The 21,503-nt window shown below is 40.2% G+C and overlaps 1 protein-coding gene across 4 annotated transcripts in view; it reads right to left on the bottom strand.

Moving 5' to 3' along the window:
* The window catches only part of LOC121091044 (myocardial zonula adherens protein-like), an 82,371-nt gene that overhangs the window by 19,186 nt on the left and 41,682 nt on the right, over window positions 1–21,503 (bottom strand). For all 4 annotated transcript variants that reach the window (XM_040600219.1, XM_040600220.1, XM_040600218.1 and 1 more), the window contains 4 exons: window positions 18,984–19,109; window positions 17,996–18,124; window positions 13,405–13,490; window positions 10,618–10,723 (listed from right to left, as the gene is read on the bottom strand). In XM_040600219.1, coding sequence (XP_040456153.1) covers window positions 10,618–10,723; window positions 13,405–13,490; window positions 17,996–18,124; window positions 18,984–19,109 — 447 coding nt within the window. The remainder of the gene's footprint in view (window positions 1–10,617; window positions 10,724–13,404; window positions 13,491–17,995; window positions 18,125–18,983; window positions 19,110–21,503) is intronic.

Here is a 21,503-nt window from a genome sequence, read left to right as displayed (position 1 = left end):
TAATGAAAACATCAGTAGTACTATCACCTTGCCAAAAATTTACTGCTAGTTATTATAAAACATTTCAACCAAAACAGACAGAACTATAAAAAAAATGAAGTAAAACAAATGCATAAAATAAACCAAAAAATGAAAAGTTATAAAATCAACTCAACTATAATTTAGCTTCCATTATCCTCAGATATCACATCTCATTGACACAATGATCAGTTATTATTTGGAAAAGCTGTAACGTAAACGCCACACAGTAAGTGTTTTCAGCTGAACAGTTACAGAATATATAAGTGCTATCATCATTTTCAAAGTCAGGTATTTCCTTTTTATTTCTTTTACTTTAAAGTGCATGTAAAAACGACCCACGTCATCTAAAGCTATTACCACTTCAGTTTTCAAATCACAGAAACACAAAGCTTGCAGCATTTTCAGAAAATCTTAGAACATATTCTGATCATCATATTTAATTACAACTTTGCTTAGTATTATGACTAAATCTAAAGTCAGCTATATTTTTCCACTGGTTCAATAGCTTCAGTCCTGCCAATAAATTCCTCTTCAGAAAAGACAAAAAAAATTCTTTTAGGACTGTCAAGTGGGTCTTCCGTACTAATATTCTGTACTCCTACATGCATGGAAGCAAATAATTTTAACACCAGTAATGAGTACGGCACAAAGACAACTGAAGCCAAGCACAGTTATGTGATCGGGAAGGGCTTTGCCCTGACAGATATCAATCCATTTGTGTTATTGAGGATAATATACCTCATCAGCTGCCTATTCGGGTTTTTACATCAAACACAAAATACTTCTGTTTCCAAATCAGTGACTAAATTACCTGTTATCCAAAAGCAAGATCCAGCTCCTGGGCTTCATAGTCATTTACCTTAAGTTATAGTCACTCTATGAGACTAAGGCTTTAAGATGTGAAATAACCTGTGACCATTATGTTTGCCAGTATTATGTAAAAACAGGTTTAGCATAAGTTAAAAATTAAACTTGTATTTGTTTATTCTTCACATTGGCTACAGAGACATAAACTCCCTAGGGATGTTTTTGAGTTATTTTAACTAGAATAGGCTGAAGGCAAAAATGAGCATGGGCACCTTAAAAACTAACAGAGACTACAAAGAGGAAGACTTTGACAAACAGCTTCCTCCCCTTCCCAAACACAAACCTGAACTCCAAACAGACATTTTGTAATTTGGCAGGAATGACATTGCTTGTACATTATTTTGTGTGTGTGTGTGTGAGAGAGAGAGAGAATCCTCTAAGGACTAGCAGACTGAAGCACACACAACAGTACTCCCTGCCTCATTTTAATGTGTTTACATAGCACCAGTCAGAACCCATTTAACTAATATACTTAGCCCCTCTGAAGAATTATGCCAGAATTTTAAAATACGCCTTCTCTTCTACAGTACAGAGAAGAGACAATGTGCTACTATATGATCACACGCACGAAGCTTTAGTCTAGCAGTAAAGCAGAATGGAATGATTAGACAATGCAGATTACAGATATGATAAGGCTGTGAACTGGGTAACTTACATCAAACCTTTTGGTGGATCTTTAGAACGTTATGAACTGAAAGACACAGCCACGCAGACCAAATACATTCCAGGAGAAATAAATTCAGAAGTGCCTAAAATGGGAGTCTGTTTCAGCGCCAGGAAAAAAGTCCTGCAGTCCCTGCTCCAGCAGCGCTCCCCTTTGAGGCCACAGAGGAAAGCAAGTGGGGCCAGATATAGCAGGGCACCCCAAAACACACGGCCAACTGGTTGTCTCAGCAGCTACTGCAGTCCAAAGGCTAAAACAACTTCCAAAGTCATGACACACCTTTAAACCTACCCACAGGCCTGACAGAGATAACACATCCCACCAAAGTAGTTTACTACAAAAAAAGTTTATTTACTGAATAAGGACTTGAGTACACATCATCTTATGTCATTAGCACCAGGAGTGAGCAAACCTGATCTGATTAATCCTTTAGAGGGTATACCACAGGAAAACAGGAATAACTTTAGGGGATTACATTACTGTATCTATATATTAAATAAAATGCAACCTTAATTCAATACATTTATATAAGTCACATTGCATAAAGTAAAAGTGATGCTTTCCTTTAAAAGAGGAATGTAACAAGAACACTGGATCACAATGCTGATACTGGGTAAAAGCACTTAAAAAATAAAATTCATGCCTTGCTACATAATGTCATTTTGATTTTTCCATAAAAACTTTAGTTATGGCAAACTAAAATAAGACAATAATACAGCACCATAGACCTGTATTGCACAAACCCAAGTCCTGAGAGTGTCTTTGTTTCAAGGAGTTGCATAAAGCAGGAGAAAAGCTTGCAGGTGACAGAGCAGTAGATTTTGACTTTTGTTTGACTATAAGGTAAGGAGGAGAGGAGAAGCAAGACAGGTCAAACACACCACCGACGTGAGGACCCAAGTGGTGGCCAGAACAGCCTAGGGCCAGAGACAAATCAGTGCAAGCCAAAGACTCTCAACTTCCATGGACTGACTCTTGGATCGGAATCACTTCTGGACTGACTCCAGGACAAAATTTGCACCAAGATGCTCCTACATTTTCTATGCTTAGTGCCCAAGGCCTATAATCCACCTCAACCTCATCCTTGCTGTGTCTGCAGACTAGCATTTCAGCTCTCTGCCAGCTCAGCAGCCTTCTCCCAGATCTGGCTTTTGCACAACTACCCTCTCAGATTTCTCCATCATTTTCTAAAAGCACTATTCAAGTACACCCTTCAGCCTCTCCTCTCCCACCCTTCTCTGTAAGTGCCCAGACAGACTTTCCCTAGCACTTACCTCTTGACCTGACTTGCATTGTTAGATGGACTAGCTGTTCTTTTCCCTCCATGTTTCTATCATTATTTCTATGATCTTCACATCCACATTAAACAGTCAAACAAAACTGGCAACCTCCTTAGCAGTATCATTTTACATTAATGGTCCACTCATTCCTTTCAATACAATTCTGCTGACAGTAAAAATGTGAATTTAGCAACCCTGGGCCACACCACCACCCTTTTTCCTATCACTTCATTCTCTCGTGCCTCCCCACCCCACTGTGTTCATGGCTCCTGCTTTCCCTTCTGCTGTTGGGAGACATCTGACTATTCCAAAGCTAGGAAGGGAAGAGCTACAAGGCCCAATCTACAGTTTGCAATTTATCTGGTCTGCTAGCAACTGAGGAGCATCATGTGCTCTCTTCGGCCATCCCAGGGGCTGGGGAGCATTTGCCCCAGCGCTGTCACAACTAGAAGAGCTGAACCTCCCTGGCTTAGTCACTCGGTACACACACACTGCTCAGGGGCTCTACACCAGGCAACAGGGCAACGTGGCGGGGTGCACGTGAGCTCAGCCTTCAGGCCACCCCACTTCAGTCCCAGTGTTTGGCTGGCAGGCACAGGAAGGGCACCTGATCTCTCCACATCGTGGCAGGAGCCGTGAAGTTCCCTGCAGACTGTTGGGTGTGCAGCTTGCATTTCACAAACCCACTTCAATTTCTAATTATCTGAATCACCACATAAGGCCCCCTGTGCAATGCGAACCATCCTGAATTTATCCACCGGCTCAGGATTAATATGGTTGCAGCATTCTTTTCAAGCTCTCTCCTTCTTGATTCAGTCCTATTGCAGGTAACATTTCCTATGGTTTTGCCCCTTTCTGAAACCTTAAGGTCATTTCTTTCAAAATTCCTCAACCTTGACTTTATCACCTTATCTTGTGGGAACTCCCAGAAAATTCAGTTCTTCTGCCCCATCCCATCAATGAAGATCTGTTTCTCTTTCTTTGCTGCACCTTATAGAGTCTCCAGTACATCTCCTCAAATACCAAACAAAATTGCTACGCTACTTGAATGGACTGTGTAAATACTCACTAGCAAGTACTGCACTTCTGCATTTCTCTTGCTCCACCAAGCAACTAAACTTTGCTTCAGTAAGATGGAAAGCTAGAGGTATGAGTCAACAGCGTTAAATCGATCTCATAGATGGAACACCTAAGAACAGTCAAGAGGAGAACTGCAAGAAACCTAAAGGAGTCTCTAAAGAAATGCTGGAGATGCAAGTAGTGGTATTAGAAGGGAAGTCAACAGAATTACAAAGCAGTTAAAGCAGAAGGAAAAAGCATCTTAAAAGAAAATTAAGGTTTGTCCAACTGCACAGGTTTTATAAAGAAAGTATGAAATAGCAAATTATTTTATTCTGTGTACTCAGACACAGTTCTGGAGGCTTGAAATATACAGGCATCTATTGGACTGGAAGAGATCCAGCTGTTAGGTAAGTTCAGTCAATATTTACTACTTGATATTATCATCCATTAGTTTAAAATATTTATCAGGACATGACAGTGTTAATATATTTATGTATTATATATTATTCAAGTACCGTGTGTTTTCCTTATCCACCTACCATTCATGGACTGGGCATCTGTAACACTGATACTGAGACATGAACAAACCGGTCATAAATATGACTAAACACAGGACAAAGACATACTATATGATACAAGACAAGACAGACAAGACATTGCAACATCAGTCTGAACTCCCAGAGGTAATTGCTGTACAAGGAGAACAAGATTTTACTCAGTCCAATATTTCACTGGACCTGAAGTGGTATTTATCAGAGGCTAGAAAAGAGAATTGAAATTGTTCCAGGGAACATAGTACAGGAAATAAGAACGAGCACCTTTGCCTTTTAATCCTCCTTAAATCACTTGAGTGACCCTTCAATATTTGTTCCATTTTAAAACAGATACTGTATTTAAGGAAAAAGTAACAACTGATTGATTTAAGTTAATGCACTAACTTAGAGACCTTCCTAAACTAACAAGCTGTATGAACACATTACAGCAGTCTTAGATGTACATCTATTGCTAAAGCGAGCCCACAGGGCCCAGGTGTCCTAATTGAGTTACAAACATTGGCACATTGTCTGAACAGTTCAACCCACCTTATTAAGAGCTACCTTAGTAATGTGCAAGTTTTCTAATTAATGACTTGGCCAGGCAATTCCCAGCTGAAAGAGCTAATGCTCTGCATGTATAAACACTCTAACCAAACACCAGAAGTGGTTCTACTTCTGCCAATAGATAAGCATTGCTCAAGTCCACTGAGGCATGCCAAACACTTGAACTGGGGGGGCAGTGAGTTATTTATATTCTGTCATTTATCTTCTTCCTCCAAGCTCCCAAGGTAGGTTTCTCTTTCTACATTTGCTGTTGTGTGTTTTGTCGTTGTTGTTTCATTTTTACTGTGCCATGCAGATTTTGGTTAATAAAAATTTGGCATCTTTTGTGGCTGGTAATTCCATCTTCTCATCCTCTATGCTTCTGTGTAGCTTCTTTTACTTGACCTAAAATTGAAACTGTAGTTCCATATTAAAACTAGGCTATTTTGCTACGTATCTGGAGTTGCAGTATCTTGATATAGAAGGTTTCAGCTGGTTATTAAGTCTTTGGTGGGAAAATTTCTTCTTTATTCCCCAGTTGTGCAATACAATGTATCTTCTGTATTTGGGATATCATTTGCTCATTAGCACTTTGTCCTTTCATGCAAGCATCTTCCACAATAGAACAGGATACAGCTTCTCCCTGGTCTTTGGTCACCATTTATTATCCAACGAATCTGAGACTAAAGCTGGAGAACAGCTCATGGGCCATGACCTAGAGACAGTTCAATTCAGCAGTTAGGGGAATCTCATGTGAAATCTGAGTTCTGTAGATAATTTCTTGGCACGGAATCAAATATTGTTTTCTCTTCTCAGTCCCCTTCAGAACAGCTCCCTATATCTGCATCAACCCACTTGTCTTGCTTACCAAACGCAAACGCTTATTTCCTTCCCTCTCCTGCTTCTCAACAATGAAACAATATTACATATAAAATGAGCTTATTGCACCATGAAACTGCAATCCATTTCAATGTCAATCGCACAAATTCCAAAACTAAAGCTCTCTTCAATCTCTTGAGGTTTGAAATTGAAATAAAACCAGGAAATACTTTTGTGGCTGATTTAAAATCAATGTTTTGTATTTCATTTGAAGACTTTCAGCTTTATCTTACGATAAGCTCTCTCCCATCTCCCACACTGGCACAGACAGGATGAACTGATAGACCATCTCAAATAGATAACTCAAAGACAAGCTTTCATCCTCTTACAGAACAACAGAAATTTCAACCCTGAAAGAAACAATGTGGTAGCAACTTCCCATGCCCTTCCATAGTGCCTCTGTGCCTGCATCTGCCTGCCCAACTCCACCTCTGCAGTGGAAACTCCTTAATGCAAGGGCCTGAAGTTTGCATGATTCCACCTTTCACGCTGTAAGTCTCCCTGCAAATTCTTCCTCTGATGGAACTGGGGTTTTCCTGGATTGTCTTTGAAAGTCTCTCCCTGCCCAGCCATAACTTAAGATGGCTACAGAGGCAAGGGGTTAAAAAAAAAAAAAAAAAAAGGCAGTTAATTGAGTCTACCATTATTAATGTTCACTGATTTCACGACTGAGCTCTGGGTGACCCACTATGGCCATCTGTCTCTTTATTTTTTTGAAAGTCTGCTAAGTACAAATGGGTTTCTACACACTTGCCAAAGGCAGGTCCTGCACTTCCAGCTGCCAGCACTTCATGTAAAACGTACTGCACTAAGCTGGGAACAAATAGATTTATTTAACAAACAAGTTAACAAATACATCTGTCAGCCTTAAATCATCTTAAAATCTTAAATCATCTGCAGTCTCTCTCTAATGAGAACATGAGGCTCTAAGCCTACGCAGGGTAACTTTCTGCTCCGCTGGTGCTCTAATGGGCTGCGTCTTGGCTCTCACAGCAGAGAATCCCTACGAGGCTGAAAAACGAGTTTGCATGGGATCTGACACAGAGAGATGTTGAAGGTCACCAACTCCAGCAAACTTCCAATTTTATTTCTTCCATTTATTTTCTTCTGCAAGTTATTTTCCATGCTCCTGTTTAATTTATGACTGGTCTGACTAGGTCAAGTTGAAAAAGGTTCTACTAATGCCTAAGATGGAAGCATTTCTTTCCAGAGAAAAAATACTAGAAGCAAATGATTTCTTTGCTAAGGAGGGTAAGCACATTGAACTGTGATTGTCCTTTGCCTGGGCTCAGTTCCACATGTCTACTGCATTTGGTACCAACAAGATGGGTCCTATGAAGAGGAAGGCTTTAATACTCTTTTCCTCCATGGCTTCCTACATTTGGTGCTTCTCTGCTAGCATCCCCTTTCACGCATGCCTAGATTAGGACCAAGCACAGCCTCCTAACACATTTTTAAATGCCATCAGAAGAGCACCAGAGGTGTTAGAGCTGCCTATTGCATCACAAACTCCACTGTAAAGCTTCTCTTTCACTTCCTCATGACTGCTTGCTGTTCTTTCACAGAATGCCCTGCATCTGTCACTTGCAAATGATCCACCATCTTTCCCTAAAAAGGCCTGAAAAGCAATCTATTTAGTGATTTTTCAGCCAGCAGATTCATCTCAGTACCTGCTCAGTTTTGACAGTTCTCTATACGGGTTTGAAGCAGTGTATCTTGTTTGCTCAGCACTCCTCTGAAATAATGTTCATTTCTGTAGCTACGCTTTGTCTAAATTGGCGATAACAGCATAAACCACTGTGGTTTACACTGAAAGAATAAACCTCTCATTTACACTTCAGATCTCTGTCCAAATATACCAAGATTAATACTAAATAAAGCTCATCCTGTAATGAAGCAGTCTTAGCCCATTCTCACCTAGCTCATACAGCAGCTGTTTCAGCATCTAACAAAAGCACTGCTGATCATTTTGACTATTTATTTACTTTCCACTTCTTTTCTGAGTTTCCACGGTTAGCCTGTCGTCAGTCTGTTCTGAGGCAACAGAGAAGCTAAGCATTTCAGAAAGCAAGCTTTCTAGCTGCTTTGATCATTCTTTCTTTCTCACTTATAATATTTAAATGCAAGTTATTCGTCATTATAATACCCTCACACTCCCTAAGATGGAATGTTATGTTACAGATACCAGCCATGAAAGTATTGCAATAACAAGAAACATGGCAGGTTTTCATGACACGTTTCTAGAGATTCCTAGCCATACATTCTGCATTCAGTCAAATTTAATGTAGAGAGGATGTGCATCCAAATATGATGAACACATTTTCTGGAACTTAAATAGTAGCACAATTACAAAATCTTCCCTGTTTACTCTAGAAAGTACATTTAGTGCTGCTGCTCACTAGTTTTTAATTTAGCTTCAGAACAGACTCTTCAGATAGCATTCCTTTTCAACAGCCTACCTTTTAAGAAGTATTCTTGTTGCCCATTTCTCAGCTCCTACAGCATGGTTAGTAAGTGTTACTTAAAGTGAGCCTAAGAATACTTTTCTAATATTTATGTAGAGTAGAGCACAAAATTATGAAAAATACCACATGGGTGGCTTGCTCAGGGCATACTCATCTGCAATGCTTTTCATTTTCCCCCATGGTGAATAGCTACTCCTCTCTGTACTATTAAAGATGCTATTTTTAGGCCTTTAATTAAAGAGTCCGGTTTAAAATAGCGTATGCCAACTATATCACAGATATTTCCTCAAACACAGTATGAACACAAACCATGGATAGCATGAAATTAAAAAAAAAAAACCACGAAGTGCCTAATGTATTTGGTCCATCTGACTTGATGAAACCTCTGTTGCAGGAGTCTTTAGTTAGCTACATCTGTATTTTCACTAGTGAGCTACAGGTGTTCATACAGTTCTCAAGGAAACTGAATTAAAAGAAAAACTAACACAGAGAAAGACTAAAAGAGAAAGCAAAAATATATTCTCTATGGCTACTTGGCAGTCAAGGATTTGTACAGAAATTTAATTGATTTTGAAAAGCAGGTAGTCAGACATCAATTAAAAGCAGACATATTTGACAGCTAAGATATTCTACTTGTTAAATAGGATAATTAAAAGATCTAGAAGGGCTTTCTGTGTATATGAAGGCATCAGCAGAGATACATTACAAGGGATCTGCAAGCTAAATACACTCATTAAACCCAATATTTATGAAATAACAGTCATTGGCCCAAGCTTTATACATGTTTTTACTATAAAATCCCATGGAACTGGACATATCTGTTAGACCAGTGCAGCCTGCTAGAGGTCAAGTTACATGAAGCAGTTTTTAAAATATATTTCATAATAAAGGGCAAAGTTTAGGCCACCATCCTCATGTATTACTAGAATCATCTGGTTTACCACATGTATCACAAAGTGACTACAAGTCCTTGAGAAATTTTGGTTAGAAAAAAAAAAGCTCATAATATGATGATTGGCTTACAGAGATACAAATCAGATTAAATCATAGTTCCCATACTCCATTAATTAGATGGAGTGGATTATTAGATTGAGTTTTCCTTAACAGAATACCATGGCATAAAGATTTTTAGCTCGGTTTTAGAGCACCTCCTATGATGATTGAAAACAGTGAAAATGGCAAGCTGAACTGGCAACAAAACCTCAAGACTTTATACCAGTCTTCTGGTATATGTGTGTGTGTATATATATATATATGTATATAAAAAGACAGGAGAACTTTAATGCAAAGAGGTAGATACTTTTGCATTCCTCTGTGTAAAAGACACTTAGTATCACACATCTCATCATACAGTAGGCCTAATTAGGATCTTATAAAACAAAACAGATACAGGTAAATAAATGTATATATCTTTATAAATATAGGATATACATATATATTTATAAAAATACCGCTTTGATAAAAATGGAAAAACTCCATGTCTAATCAGAAATCCTACAACACCACATTGGGTATGCAGAAAGCACGCTTTAGGTTAGAATGGTTTGCAAACATTGATTTTGTGAATGTGTGATGTCCAAATAAAAATAAAAGATATTTCATGAATGCCTATTCTCTGTGCAATAGCAACTCATGCAGTAGTGCTGTCTGCTTTATAAAGTTCAGATTTAAACTTAGTTTACCTATTTCCCTTGTCACGCTTTCATCCACTTGGAGAAACAGAAATGTCTGCAATCACAGACAGATTCTTGGCACGTAGGTGGTCTGTAACTTGCAGCTTTCCAGCAGAAAGCCACTTAAAATTTCAAAGGAAATTGTATCAGCTAAGATGATGTCCCAAGACCAAGGTAAAAAGCAAGGTGATGAGCAGTGAAAAACTGTGTTTGCCTGCCTGTTCCCGTGAGGAACAACATTTAAAAAAAAAAAAAAAAAAAAAAAAACAAACACAAAAAGGCAGGTTTTGCCTTCCACTTCTGTACAGAAAGGAGACCCATAGTAACTAGTCTGCACTGTTTCTGCAGTTACCTTCTAAATGCTTCAAATTAAGTTTGAGTTCTATGTTGGATTTCCTGGACTACCACCAAGAGTCCCAGAATTAGTGTCGGCCTGAAGATTGTCACAGTAAACTGCTTTCACCTAGTCTTTCTGCTTCACTAGCTCCAGATGCTTAACTCATCCTCCATTGCGTTTATAACTAGGGTGGCATAAGGAACTTGCAGACAGGGCAGAGGTCTCTTTGGATTATGCACTAAAAGAATGAGTGTTCCCAAAAGACTCGGAATTGTTTTACTAGATCTCACCTCCTCAACCATATGCTTGACTTTCTTCTGTTGGCAGTGGACCATATCATCCAGATGTTTGATTCGCTCTCTTAGGCTGGCTGCTACCTCCTCCAAATGCTGTGACCTAGCAAAACATGGAAGAATGAAGCAGGTAAGCAGGGAGCTATGCACTGTAAGCCAAACAAGAACAACTCCCACAATCCTACCACAAATCAGGAAGACTGGGTCAAGAGGTAGGTAAGTCAAATTCCACTGACAGATGTCAGTTTGTCCAAAGTACATTTTAATAGCAGTCTTTTAGTCAAAGCGGCTGTCTCCACCCAAGTTAACTCACCTTTGTCTGGCATACTGGCATGCTTACTCAGAGTCTGAAGTGCTGACAACTAAACAATGTGATAAAGCTCATCTCCTTAAGATGTCTGGTTTTCCTTGAAGTGAATGGCATTCAGACAACTAGATCTTTATCATCAGAAAGACACATCCTGATTTATTACCACCTGCAAACTTTTGGGAAATACATACTAAATAAAAGCCAGGAAGCACATCTGCTGGTGTCCCTTTCAAAGCTCTCCTACTACAGGGAAGCCTTGAGTGAAGGTTTTGGCATAGTTGCCAACAGTAGCAGGACACTAACTAGGGTAGTATTAACTCATCAACAGTCAGCAGGAATTGTTGCGGATGTTTTAAGTTTGCACGTATGACTCATGAGATAGATTGTGCGTTCCTTCAAATCTGTTTAACACAGAGATTGAACACCCACAAAACTCCTGCCACAAGTTGGTTTGGCAGCTTGCCAGCAAAGTACTTTTAGAATAGGCAAAGAAACAGGAGGGAAGCTTTTTAATAAGTTTTTGGCATGTTGGCCATGGGAACCTCCATTTTTATCTGAATTCTTGAAATTCTTCAGAGAAGGCAATCGCTTGCTTACAAAATAAACTTCTGTACTCCTAGATTCAGGACTGGACAGAATTTGAGAAGTGGCGGAGGGGAATCAAAAACAAAAAGGCTTTTTTCCATTTTGGTCTGTGCACAGCAGAAGAAACTGTTGAAGCTGCAAATAGAACAACCATTCTCAGGCAAAGCAGCAGATGGCAAACTGCATGACATGATTCCAATGAATGACTGAATTGTATGCTGTTTCCCCCCAGAAAGAGTCTCAATTGACAGTGAAGTACTCTACAGAACTGTAACTGCAGCACTTTGACAAGGACTCAAAAAAATCAAGGCACTGCTGCAGGTTTTTCAATCCTGCATATTAAGGTCGCACAAACCTCCATTTACATTTTGATTACAGTTGTAACACATATTTGGTCTCACTGAAAGATTCAGAATTTTAAGCACTGATAACGATATGGCAGTGGAACAGAAGTCCTTCCTTGAGTGGAGGTCAAGTGTCTGGTTGGGTACAGACAGGTAAAGAGAACTTAACAGACTTCAGCATCTGACACAGATTCATTGCTTGCATTGCATAGATTGCAACTGTATGTTGTTTGCATTGCACAAACTCCTGTCTGAACACTGCCTTTACCCTTGTTAGTGCAGCATAACTTTTCATGATGAGAGAACAGGACAGGATTCGCTGAAGCCAGAAGAGGATGTTATACAGAGGTAAAGGAAGAAAGCAATTATCTTTCATTTCCATATTCTATGTTGTATGTGACATCTGCTCACTTTAAATTACTATTTTAAGAGGCTGCTGTGAAAAGCCATTACTACCCTGAAACTGGATAGGCTGGTCACAGACCAATACAACTAGACAGTGAGATGCTCTTGGTGGGACGTCCTTTTATGTTTATGCTTCCTATAGAACAGTAGGATGCTAAAACCTTAAAACTGAATTTCTGGGTGCCACAGAGATGTCGGTAGTAATCAAGTAAAATTATTCAGTCTCTGCTTGTAATTCATCTTTACCCACTCAAGTAGTGTCATATAAACCTTTGAGTGGCGGATGCAATTTTCACTCCAGTGGCAGTTATGCTATTTCAATGCTGGATAGGTTTCTGTTGAAACTTTGCCTCTGCCTTTGCTTGAAGCTCTTTTGCCTGGTCATGGTGCTCTGTCAGTCTCAAAGAAGCAGTAGGGGATGCACATGCCACCTGTGGGCAGAAACAGCACATCCAGGTACCACCACACCACTAGGTCTCTCTTCTAAGCCTCTTGCTTTCAAGAACAACCGTTCACAGAGGTCTCACTGCCAATAACATCATCCTCGCTTTCCCCATATAACTTTATAGCTTATTTCTGCACTGTAATGCTACATGACAGATTTCTTCCACACCTTCATTTTGCTCATGTGTGTATTTTAATGTGCACCACGTGTAGACCTACCCCTCCCAGTCTCAAACATATTCCCTGCTTTCCCTCGTTTATAAAAAAAAAAGACGCCTCTGGCAGTTACATGCAAAACTCTTGCTCTCTTGAAGAGTTCACCTTTTCAAACGGGATGTCCTACAGCTTAATACAGGATACAGAATGTTTTCTACGTATTCATAGTCGGAATCATATTGTGCTGAATTTGGGAATGCAGCTTAAGAAAGATGCAATCCACAAATACGTCACAGTTTGCTCCATTTAAAATGTCTTCTGCATGCCTGCAAACAACTTTTCAAGAAAGATGCGTGAAAGTGGGTTTTGTTGCAAAAATTAATCCTCTTGATATTTTGTATGTACATAAACTAACATTGAGATGGGCAATCCCTACCAGACTGCAGTTTTAAAATTAGAAAAAGTAAAATTCAGGTGTCTTCCAAAACAAACAAACCCCTATAGCAATACTGGAAGTTACAAAGATAAGAAGTATCTCACCTTTCACTGTCAGAGTTGTTTTCAGATTTTGCTCCAGATATTTGTATTTCATTTAGTTCAAGTTGTTTTTGCAGCTGGTGACGTTCCTAAACAAAAAATGTTATCCTCAGTTCTCCATGTGTCAAAATGTAAAGGCTTCACAAAGCGTATTTCATTGCAATTCAGAAGATAATTTGTGAAATTAAAATAGAAACTGATTAAACAAAATTCACGCATTTCCTATAGCCAAGAAGCACGGAATGCATAATAATAAAATCAAATCCCCAGCCATGCATGGAAATAAGACCAGAGTTTTTCCATTTCCTATTTGAAGATGTATGGTACTTGAAACTGAATTTTTTTAATGGAAAGATGAATCATCACAATCTTTAACTACATAAATGTCAAATTTTCCATGTTATCCCTTCAAAAAATCTCTCAGTCCAAGACTGAGATAAAACGTATTGCTCTGTTTTCTTCCCCAGAATATTCCTGTTTATTTTTTGGGTGTCCACCAGCACAGTGCCCGTGAAGATATATGAGGTCTTGGGGACTGAGTCACCACAAATTAACAGAAGAGTCTGCTATCCACTTTAATGGGAATTTAAGAGGCGTTGAGTTTTACTCTACAAGTATCAGCCAGAAAAAAGAGCAAATTAAATAACCAATGTGAAGAAACTCATCTGTACTTAACTATACTGCAATCCTTTATTCACTGCATAATACTTACAAATTGTAGGCTGAAGCCCAGATGAAGTTAATCTGCCCCTTTAGTAGCTCCATTAAGCTGAATGATTTCTCAGTGTAATCACTAATTCTAATAATACATTTGGAAGCATTAGACAAAAAGGGCACAATACAAATGCAGACCAGACTAACCAGTAAAGCCAACAAGACTGGCTTATAAAAATCTACTTCTCAGCAACAAATATTTACTATACTAAACTAAAGTTGGTGAAAAAACACTTCACTTGTAAGAACAGAAAATCGTATTCCCTCTACTTACTAGAATGCTCTCTGCTTCTGTATTTTAGATAGCAAGACACAGATCTTTAAAGATAATGTCTGCTATGGAATGAAATGAGAAATGCCAAAGTACATCCAAGAGCACTGGTCTTTTGCAGGGGCTGCTCTTACACCATTTAGAGTGACACTATTCAGTCTAAAGGACTAAACAACAACATTCATTCTCAGTTAAGCGATTGATACCAGAAAATGAAGAAGAAACTTCACTGTAACTGTTTGAGACAGAAGATGTAAAGCTTTTTCAAATAGCTGAAAAGGTTCAACAAATGTGATTCTGATGCGGTGTACTATGCAAGGAGAGGTACTATGATACTCTTAGGTTTAACAAAACATTAAAATAATAATCATTTGACTGCTAGTCTGAGTTTTGCCCTGGAGAAAAGCCCTTAAAAGAGAAGGAAAAGCAGGAAATGAAAAGAAGCAATGCAAAAACTGCTACAACTAGTTTTACAGTAGTGGTGCCAGTGTCGCAAGAGGTAAATGTCTCAAAGCATTTCTGCTTTCAGATCTTTAGAGGTAAATTATCAGAAACCTGCTCTCAATTACAGTTTGGTAGGGACTAATTAGCCAGGGAGAGGAATAATTAAGTTTTTTTAAAGCTAGCAGGAAGGAAGAACCTAAGTTTTGGATTAAAAGGGAGTAAAATTTCTTTCTTTCTTCTTCTCTCCTTAAAATATCCTGAGCCATAACCTAAACAAGATATAGATATGTCCATGGAAGATTAAGTGGCTCCTACATGCCCAGAAAAAACCCTCAAAACATTTTAGTCTGAAGCTTTCAAGTATGGCATTTCATCCACATGTGGGAAAATCTGGAGTTACAGTTCTAATCAGGACTATAAATAGAAATAGGCCTTACTATTTAGCTAACTAAACCACATTTAAATCAATCCTAGAATCACAGAATGGTGTAGGTTGGAAGGCACCTTAAAGACCACCTAGTTTCAACCCCCCTGCCACGGGCAGGGACCCCTCCCAGCAGCCCAGGCTGCCCCCAGCCCCATCCAGCCTGGCCTTGGGCACTGCCAGGGATGGGGCACCCACAGCTGCTCTGGGCAGCCTGGGCCAGTGTCCCACCACCCTCACAGTAATGTCTCATGAGAGCAGAGTAGAGGGGCAGAATCACCTCCTTTGACCTGCTGGTCACACTTCTTTTGATGAGCCCAGGATACGGCTGGCCTTCTGGGCTGCAAGTGCACATTGCTGGGTCATGTTTTGCTTCTTGTCAACCAACATGCCCAAGTCCTTCTCCTCAGGGCCGCCCACAATCCATTCCCTGCCCAGCCTGCATTTGTGCTTGGGACTGCCCTGGACCACATGCAGGACCTCGCACTTGGCCATGCTGAACTTCACGAGGTTTGCACGGGCCCACCTCTCCAGCCTGTCAGGGTCTGTCGGGATGGCATCCCTGCCCTCCAGCACGTCGGCTACACCACACAGATTGGTGTCATCAGCAAAGCTGCTGAGGGTGCTCTCAATCCCAATGCCCAACATTACCAACAAAGATGTTTAACAGTGCCATTCCCAATGCTGATCCCTGAGGAACACCACTCATCACTGGTCTCCACTTGGACACTGAGTTGTTGACAAACTCTTTGAGTGTGACCATCCAGCCAATTCCTTATCCACTGAGTGGCCCATCCATCAGATCCATGTCTCTCCAATTTAAAGACAAGGATGTCATGCAGGACAGTGTCAAATGCTCTGCACAAATGCAGGTAGATGACATTAGGCATTCTTCCTTCATCCACCAGTGTCATAATCCCATCATAGAAGGCCACCAAAATTGTCAGGCATGATTTACTGTTAGTGAAGCCATGTTGGTGGTCATCAATAACCTCCTTATTTCCCATGTGCCTCAGCATAGTTTCCAGGAGGATCTGCTCCATGATCTTGCCAGGCTCAGAGGTGAGACTGAGCAGCCTGTATTTCCCCTGGTCTTCCTAATTTCCCTTTTTAAAAATGGTGGTTATGTTTCCCCTTTTCCAGTCAGTGGGAACTTCATCGGACTGCCACGACTTCTCAAATATGGTAGATAGTGATTTGGTCACTTCATCTACCAGTTCCCTCAGGGCCCACAGGCACATCTCATCAGGTCACGTGGACTTGTGCACCGCCAGGTTCCTTAGATGATCTCGAACCTTATCTTCTCCTATAGTGGGCAGTTCTTCATTCTCCCAGTCCCTGCCTTTGCCTTCTGTGACTTGGGCGGTGTGGCTGGAGCTCTTGCCAGCAAAGACCGAGGCAAAAAGTCATTGAGTACCTCAGTCTTCCCCATGTCCCAAGTAACAGGTCTCCTGTTTCCTTCCAGAGAGGGCCCACATTTTCCCTAGTCTTCCTTTTCTCACCAACGTACCCATAGAAGCTTTTCATGTTGCCCTTTATGTCCCTGGCCAGATTTAATTCTGTCAGAGCTTTAGCTTTCCTAACTCTGGCTGCACAGACAACTTCTCTGTGTTCCTCCCAGGCTGCCTGTCCTTGCTTCCATCCTCTGTAGGCTTCCTTTTTGTGTTTGAGTTTGTCCAGGAGCTCCTTGTTCAACTATGCAGGCCTCTTGCCATTTTTGCCTGACTTCCTCTTCGCTGGGATGCATCGCTCCTCAGCTTGGAGGACGTGATCCTGGAATATTAACCAGCTTTCTTGGGCACCTCTTCCTTCCAGGGCTTTAGCCCATGGTACTCTACCAAGCAGACCCCTGAAGAGGCCAATGTCTACTGTCCTGAAGTCCAGGGTAGCGAGCTTGCTGTGTGCCCTCCTCACTGCCCTAAAGATCTTGAACTCCACCATTTCATGGTCACTGCAGCCAACGGTGCCCTTGAACTTCACACTCCTCACCAGCCCTGCCTTGTTGGTGAGAACAAGGTCCAGCACAGCACCTCTCCTCTTTGGCTTGCCTATCACTTGGAGGAGGAATTGATCATCAGCACATTCCGTGAAGCTCCTGGACTGCTTATGCCCTGCTCTGTTGTCCCTCCAACAGAGATCAGGGTGGTTGAAGTCCCCCATGGGGACCAGGGCTTCTGAGGGTGAGGCTGCTCCTATCTGTCTATAGAGGGCCTCATCTGCTCGGTCTTCCTGGTTGGGTGGCCTGTGTGACTCCCACGATAATGTCACCCATCCCTGCCCTCCCTTTAATCCTGACCCATAAGCTCTCAGTCAGCTCCTCATCCATCCCCAGGCAAAGTTCCATGCACTCCATGGACCTGCCAACAGTATTTCTAAGAGACTTTGGATCATTTATGATTACTTCATTAGGCTTAGGAGACCTTGAACACTGAAGGAAGACTGAATGATCTTTTTAGAATCTTTCTTTAAAATAATGGTTAATTTACTAAATAAATTTTGAGACCTTAGGCAGCCCTGACTGTAAAGACCACTAGAAAGACAGAAGAACCACTTAATGACAGTGTCTCTGTGGTAGTCCAGGTCCATTTACTTATCTGGACACAGTAACTGAGATGCAAACAGCAGTGGTATGTCACAGAGCCGGGTACTGAGCAGCAGACAAAAAAATAATAATTTTTTTCAAATTTCCGCCATGCACTTCTGCATTTAGTTTAAAGGCAGCAATCAACTAACTCTCATACCTCTTCCATACGTTCAATCAGCCGGTCCAGCTCACCAATTCTCTGGTCTTTTTCCTGTATGCTTGTTTCTGTAATCTGCATCTTTTTATTTGCCTCTTCAATAGCTTTCAGAAGCCGATTTGTTTCCTCCTTCAAATATGAATATTTACAGTCACATTAACATCCAAGGAATTCTTATTTATATTTCTTTAGGCCACAGAGCCAGTGCTTAAAAGCTAATAGCTTTTAAGCAGAGCTTAAAGTTTTTCACTACACCTGCCCAGAAGTCTGGAAGAGTTGTGACCCTAAATGTGAACCGTATAGAACAAAAGATTTAGGGTATTTTGAAGTGCAGTGGTATTTGTAAAACATCATTATGAAAATCTGAGAAAAGCTTCTACCTATTTCATAGATATCTGTTTTCCCTTCTGAGGATGTAATGAAATAACAGCATAAGAAAAACATGCTTTTGCAGAAGATAGCATTTTAAATACCAAAGTTTGCCACATTCAGCTTTGTACTTTCCTCATATGTAAAACAATATGAATAGAAAGAGACTGGGGAATCTTTATCACTATGTATCTTTAGCAGTTAGTCATTGCATTTTTCTAACTGCTAATAGAAACATTTTACTTTGGGGTAGAGTGAAACCAGGGGACAGGAAGACTTTTGCTCCAGTGAAGTTGTTCCTGCTGCACTTCTTAAACTATCACCAAAATTGGATGTTATATTTCCCTTTTTTTTTTTTTTTTTTTTTTTTGGTGAATCAAAAGTTAAAAACCCCAACTTACTCCATTTCAGGCTTTGAAATCTACATTATCATTACTGCTGCTGTATTTGAACACATTCTTTTCTTAGCTCTACAACCCCAAAAGCTTGGAAAGCTTAGTAACTGTGGCATGACTCATCACAGAGATAGGAGGAAAGGCACACGTCAACTCTGGAGTAGTAAATGATTGGGAGGTCCCACCCAAGCTAAGTACCACTCTCACAGACTGGCTATACGTACTAGGAGGATTTCTTTCTCAGCTTTATGTTTCTGCTCCTCTTCTCGCATTTTTTCCTCATACTGACTATACAGTTTTCTTGTCATCTCTCTCATTACTTCAGCATTGGCTTCCTGTGACGATTCCACCTATGAGAGAGAAAAGTTGACCCATCAGTCAGCACAGCACCGCTGGCAGCAGGAGAAATGCAGTTCGCACAATGTTAGAATAACACTTTGAACTTCAGCTTCATCTTGTCATAAATTTGCTGCTGCTGAAGTAGATTTTCATTTGCACCAAGACCATTTACAACACTCTACCAGTAAGAAGTTGCCGTTTCCTGTTGTCTGAATTTAACTGATCGTTGATTATCTAAGACCAGGCTATGCCTCTTTACAGAGCCCTTCCATATCAGCCTCCATATCATTTGGCTTGTTTCCCCACTGAAAACATACCGTCTCCTGCCATTTTACAGAAGCATAATTTAGAGATGGTCTAGACAACTCCTGTTTCTAAATGACCATGAGCACTCAAAGCAATACTTACTTTAAGATGGACCAAAGTACGTGTTGTTACCTAGAAGACAGAGCTGTAACCCCCCCTCCCCTCTCTTGCTTTTTCACATACTGCTCTTTGTGTAGGCACAAGAACTGGGGTGACCATGGAGCAAAGCAGATCAGGGAACAATCAGACTTAGAATTAATATTCTCAGGGGTGTGTAAGGGTTCATTTTTAGCCATAGGACCAGAAACGTTACCAGTGCTATAGGGAAGAGGGCAGGAATGGTAATTCAGAGACAGGATTTCCCCCTTCTGTTGGCTCAAAACACTGACTGAACTACACCCTCCGTGATGGAGCACCAGATAGGATATTCACAGCTTAAACACATCTACTCTGTAAACTGCAATAAAAGTGAAGTAAAAAAGCTAATCCAGGATTTAGCTCTTCACTAGAGATGCTATAGACAAGGTTATAGTGAAATGCTGTGGGTGCTACAAAAACGTCAGGAAGAGGAGGAATACACTGTCATTTGGGAGAAGAATGAAGTGTTCCCTGCTGATCACTGTAGTTTACGCAGCTACAAAATACTTGGTTCTGATGATTAAAGTTTTGGGTTTGTTTGTTGGGTTGGTTTTTTTTAATTTCAAGGACTGAAAGATTTTTTTAAACCTTTGTGTTTATCTTGCATGGTAGGAACAAGCTGGTTTACTACCCTATAGGATAAAACAATGTATTTAATCCTTTGAAAAGTGACAGCTCTGACGAACTCCACCTGTACCTCAGTTACCCCCTTTGGCACCTCACCTAGCCCAGTGCTGGGGCAGGGGTAGTAACCTGCACTTTGTGAGAGAGCATGGAGTTAAATTATGTTTCAGTACAACTCAAAACCTTCCACATTTCAGGAAGCCTGGAAGAATCGTATCATTCAGAAAAAGCCAACAACCCAGAGTCCTTCAATGTACTAACTGCAGTACGATCTCTGGCGCTGTCTCTCCACCATTCCTTTGCTTATTGCTTCATTATGAGCAATCAGGAGAGTAAAAACAAGCATGAAAAGGTAGACGCATTAGGGCATCTGTTATAGTACTCTTAAGCAACATCTCCGACTTCAATTATTATTATGATTGTATGAATAAACCAAACCTCCTTAATAAGCTACATGTGTGTATTCTCCTACCCAATAAAATAATCATGGCATACAGTAATTACTGCTTTTCAACTGCTAACCTCCCAAATTCCACACCATCCTCTTACATTCACCCCTGGAATTAAGTCCCAGATGTCTTGGCATCCTCGACATACAATTTTGTTTAACTTTTAAAGACAGCAATGAGGTATTTTATCCACTAACTTTGTAATAAAACTGCAAATTTCAGGGTAAATTTAAACATCTTCCTCATTAAATAGGGCATGTATTCTGCAGAACTGGCATGCTTGAAGATAAATAAATCCTTAAGCATTCAGTTGAGCTGGGACTTAAGCTGCAGTTCCCTGTCATTAGAAGCAGACATACCTTTCCCTGACTTGTTGGTGCATGTCCTTAAGATTATAGTATAGTCCAAATTTCTGTTTCGGAATCTTAATTGCATCAGCTTTGCCTTCTCCTTTTAATTGTTTTTTTCATCTCTTTTTATTTCCCGCTGACAATAGCAGGTACAAAATACAGCTATTTTTATAGCCTGTAAAGCTTCACTAATGTTTTCTCTTTAAACCTTTCATCATTAAGCATGAATACAAGTCACTAGACAGCCAAAAAGAAACATCTTTTCTGACAAAATTAAACATGAATAAACTAGCAGTCACCTTAATTTCACAGTGACAAATTCTGATACAGTACTATATCCAAATTAATCTATTTTGAGCAATTTCAAGAGACACAAGGTTTCCAGAAGAGGTTTTTTCTCGTGGTTGGGGTTTTTTGGGGAGGCTTTTTGTTTTGTGGGTTTTTCTTTAATTGAGATTAAAGGAATACATTTGGCAGATGAGTGGAGAATATGGTTGAGCTCTCTGACATATAAAACTTTCCAGTTTGCATTTTATTC

Source organism: Falco naumanni, chromosome 7 (assembly GCF_017639655.2).
Source record: "Falco naumanni isolate bFalNau1 chromosome 7, bFalNau1.pat, whole genome shotgun sequence".
Taxonomy (NCBI): Eukaryota; Metazoa; Chordata; class Aves; order Falconiformes; family Falconidae; genus Falco; species Falco naumanni.
The sequence above is the reverse complement of the archived record's forward strand: the minus strand, read 5'-3'. Positions and strand labels throughout refer to the sequence as shown.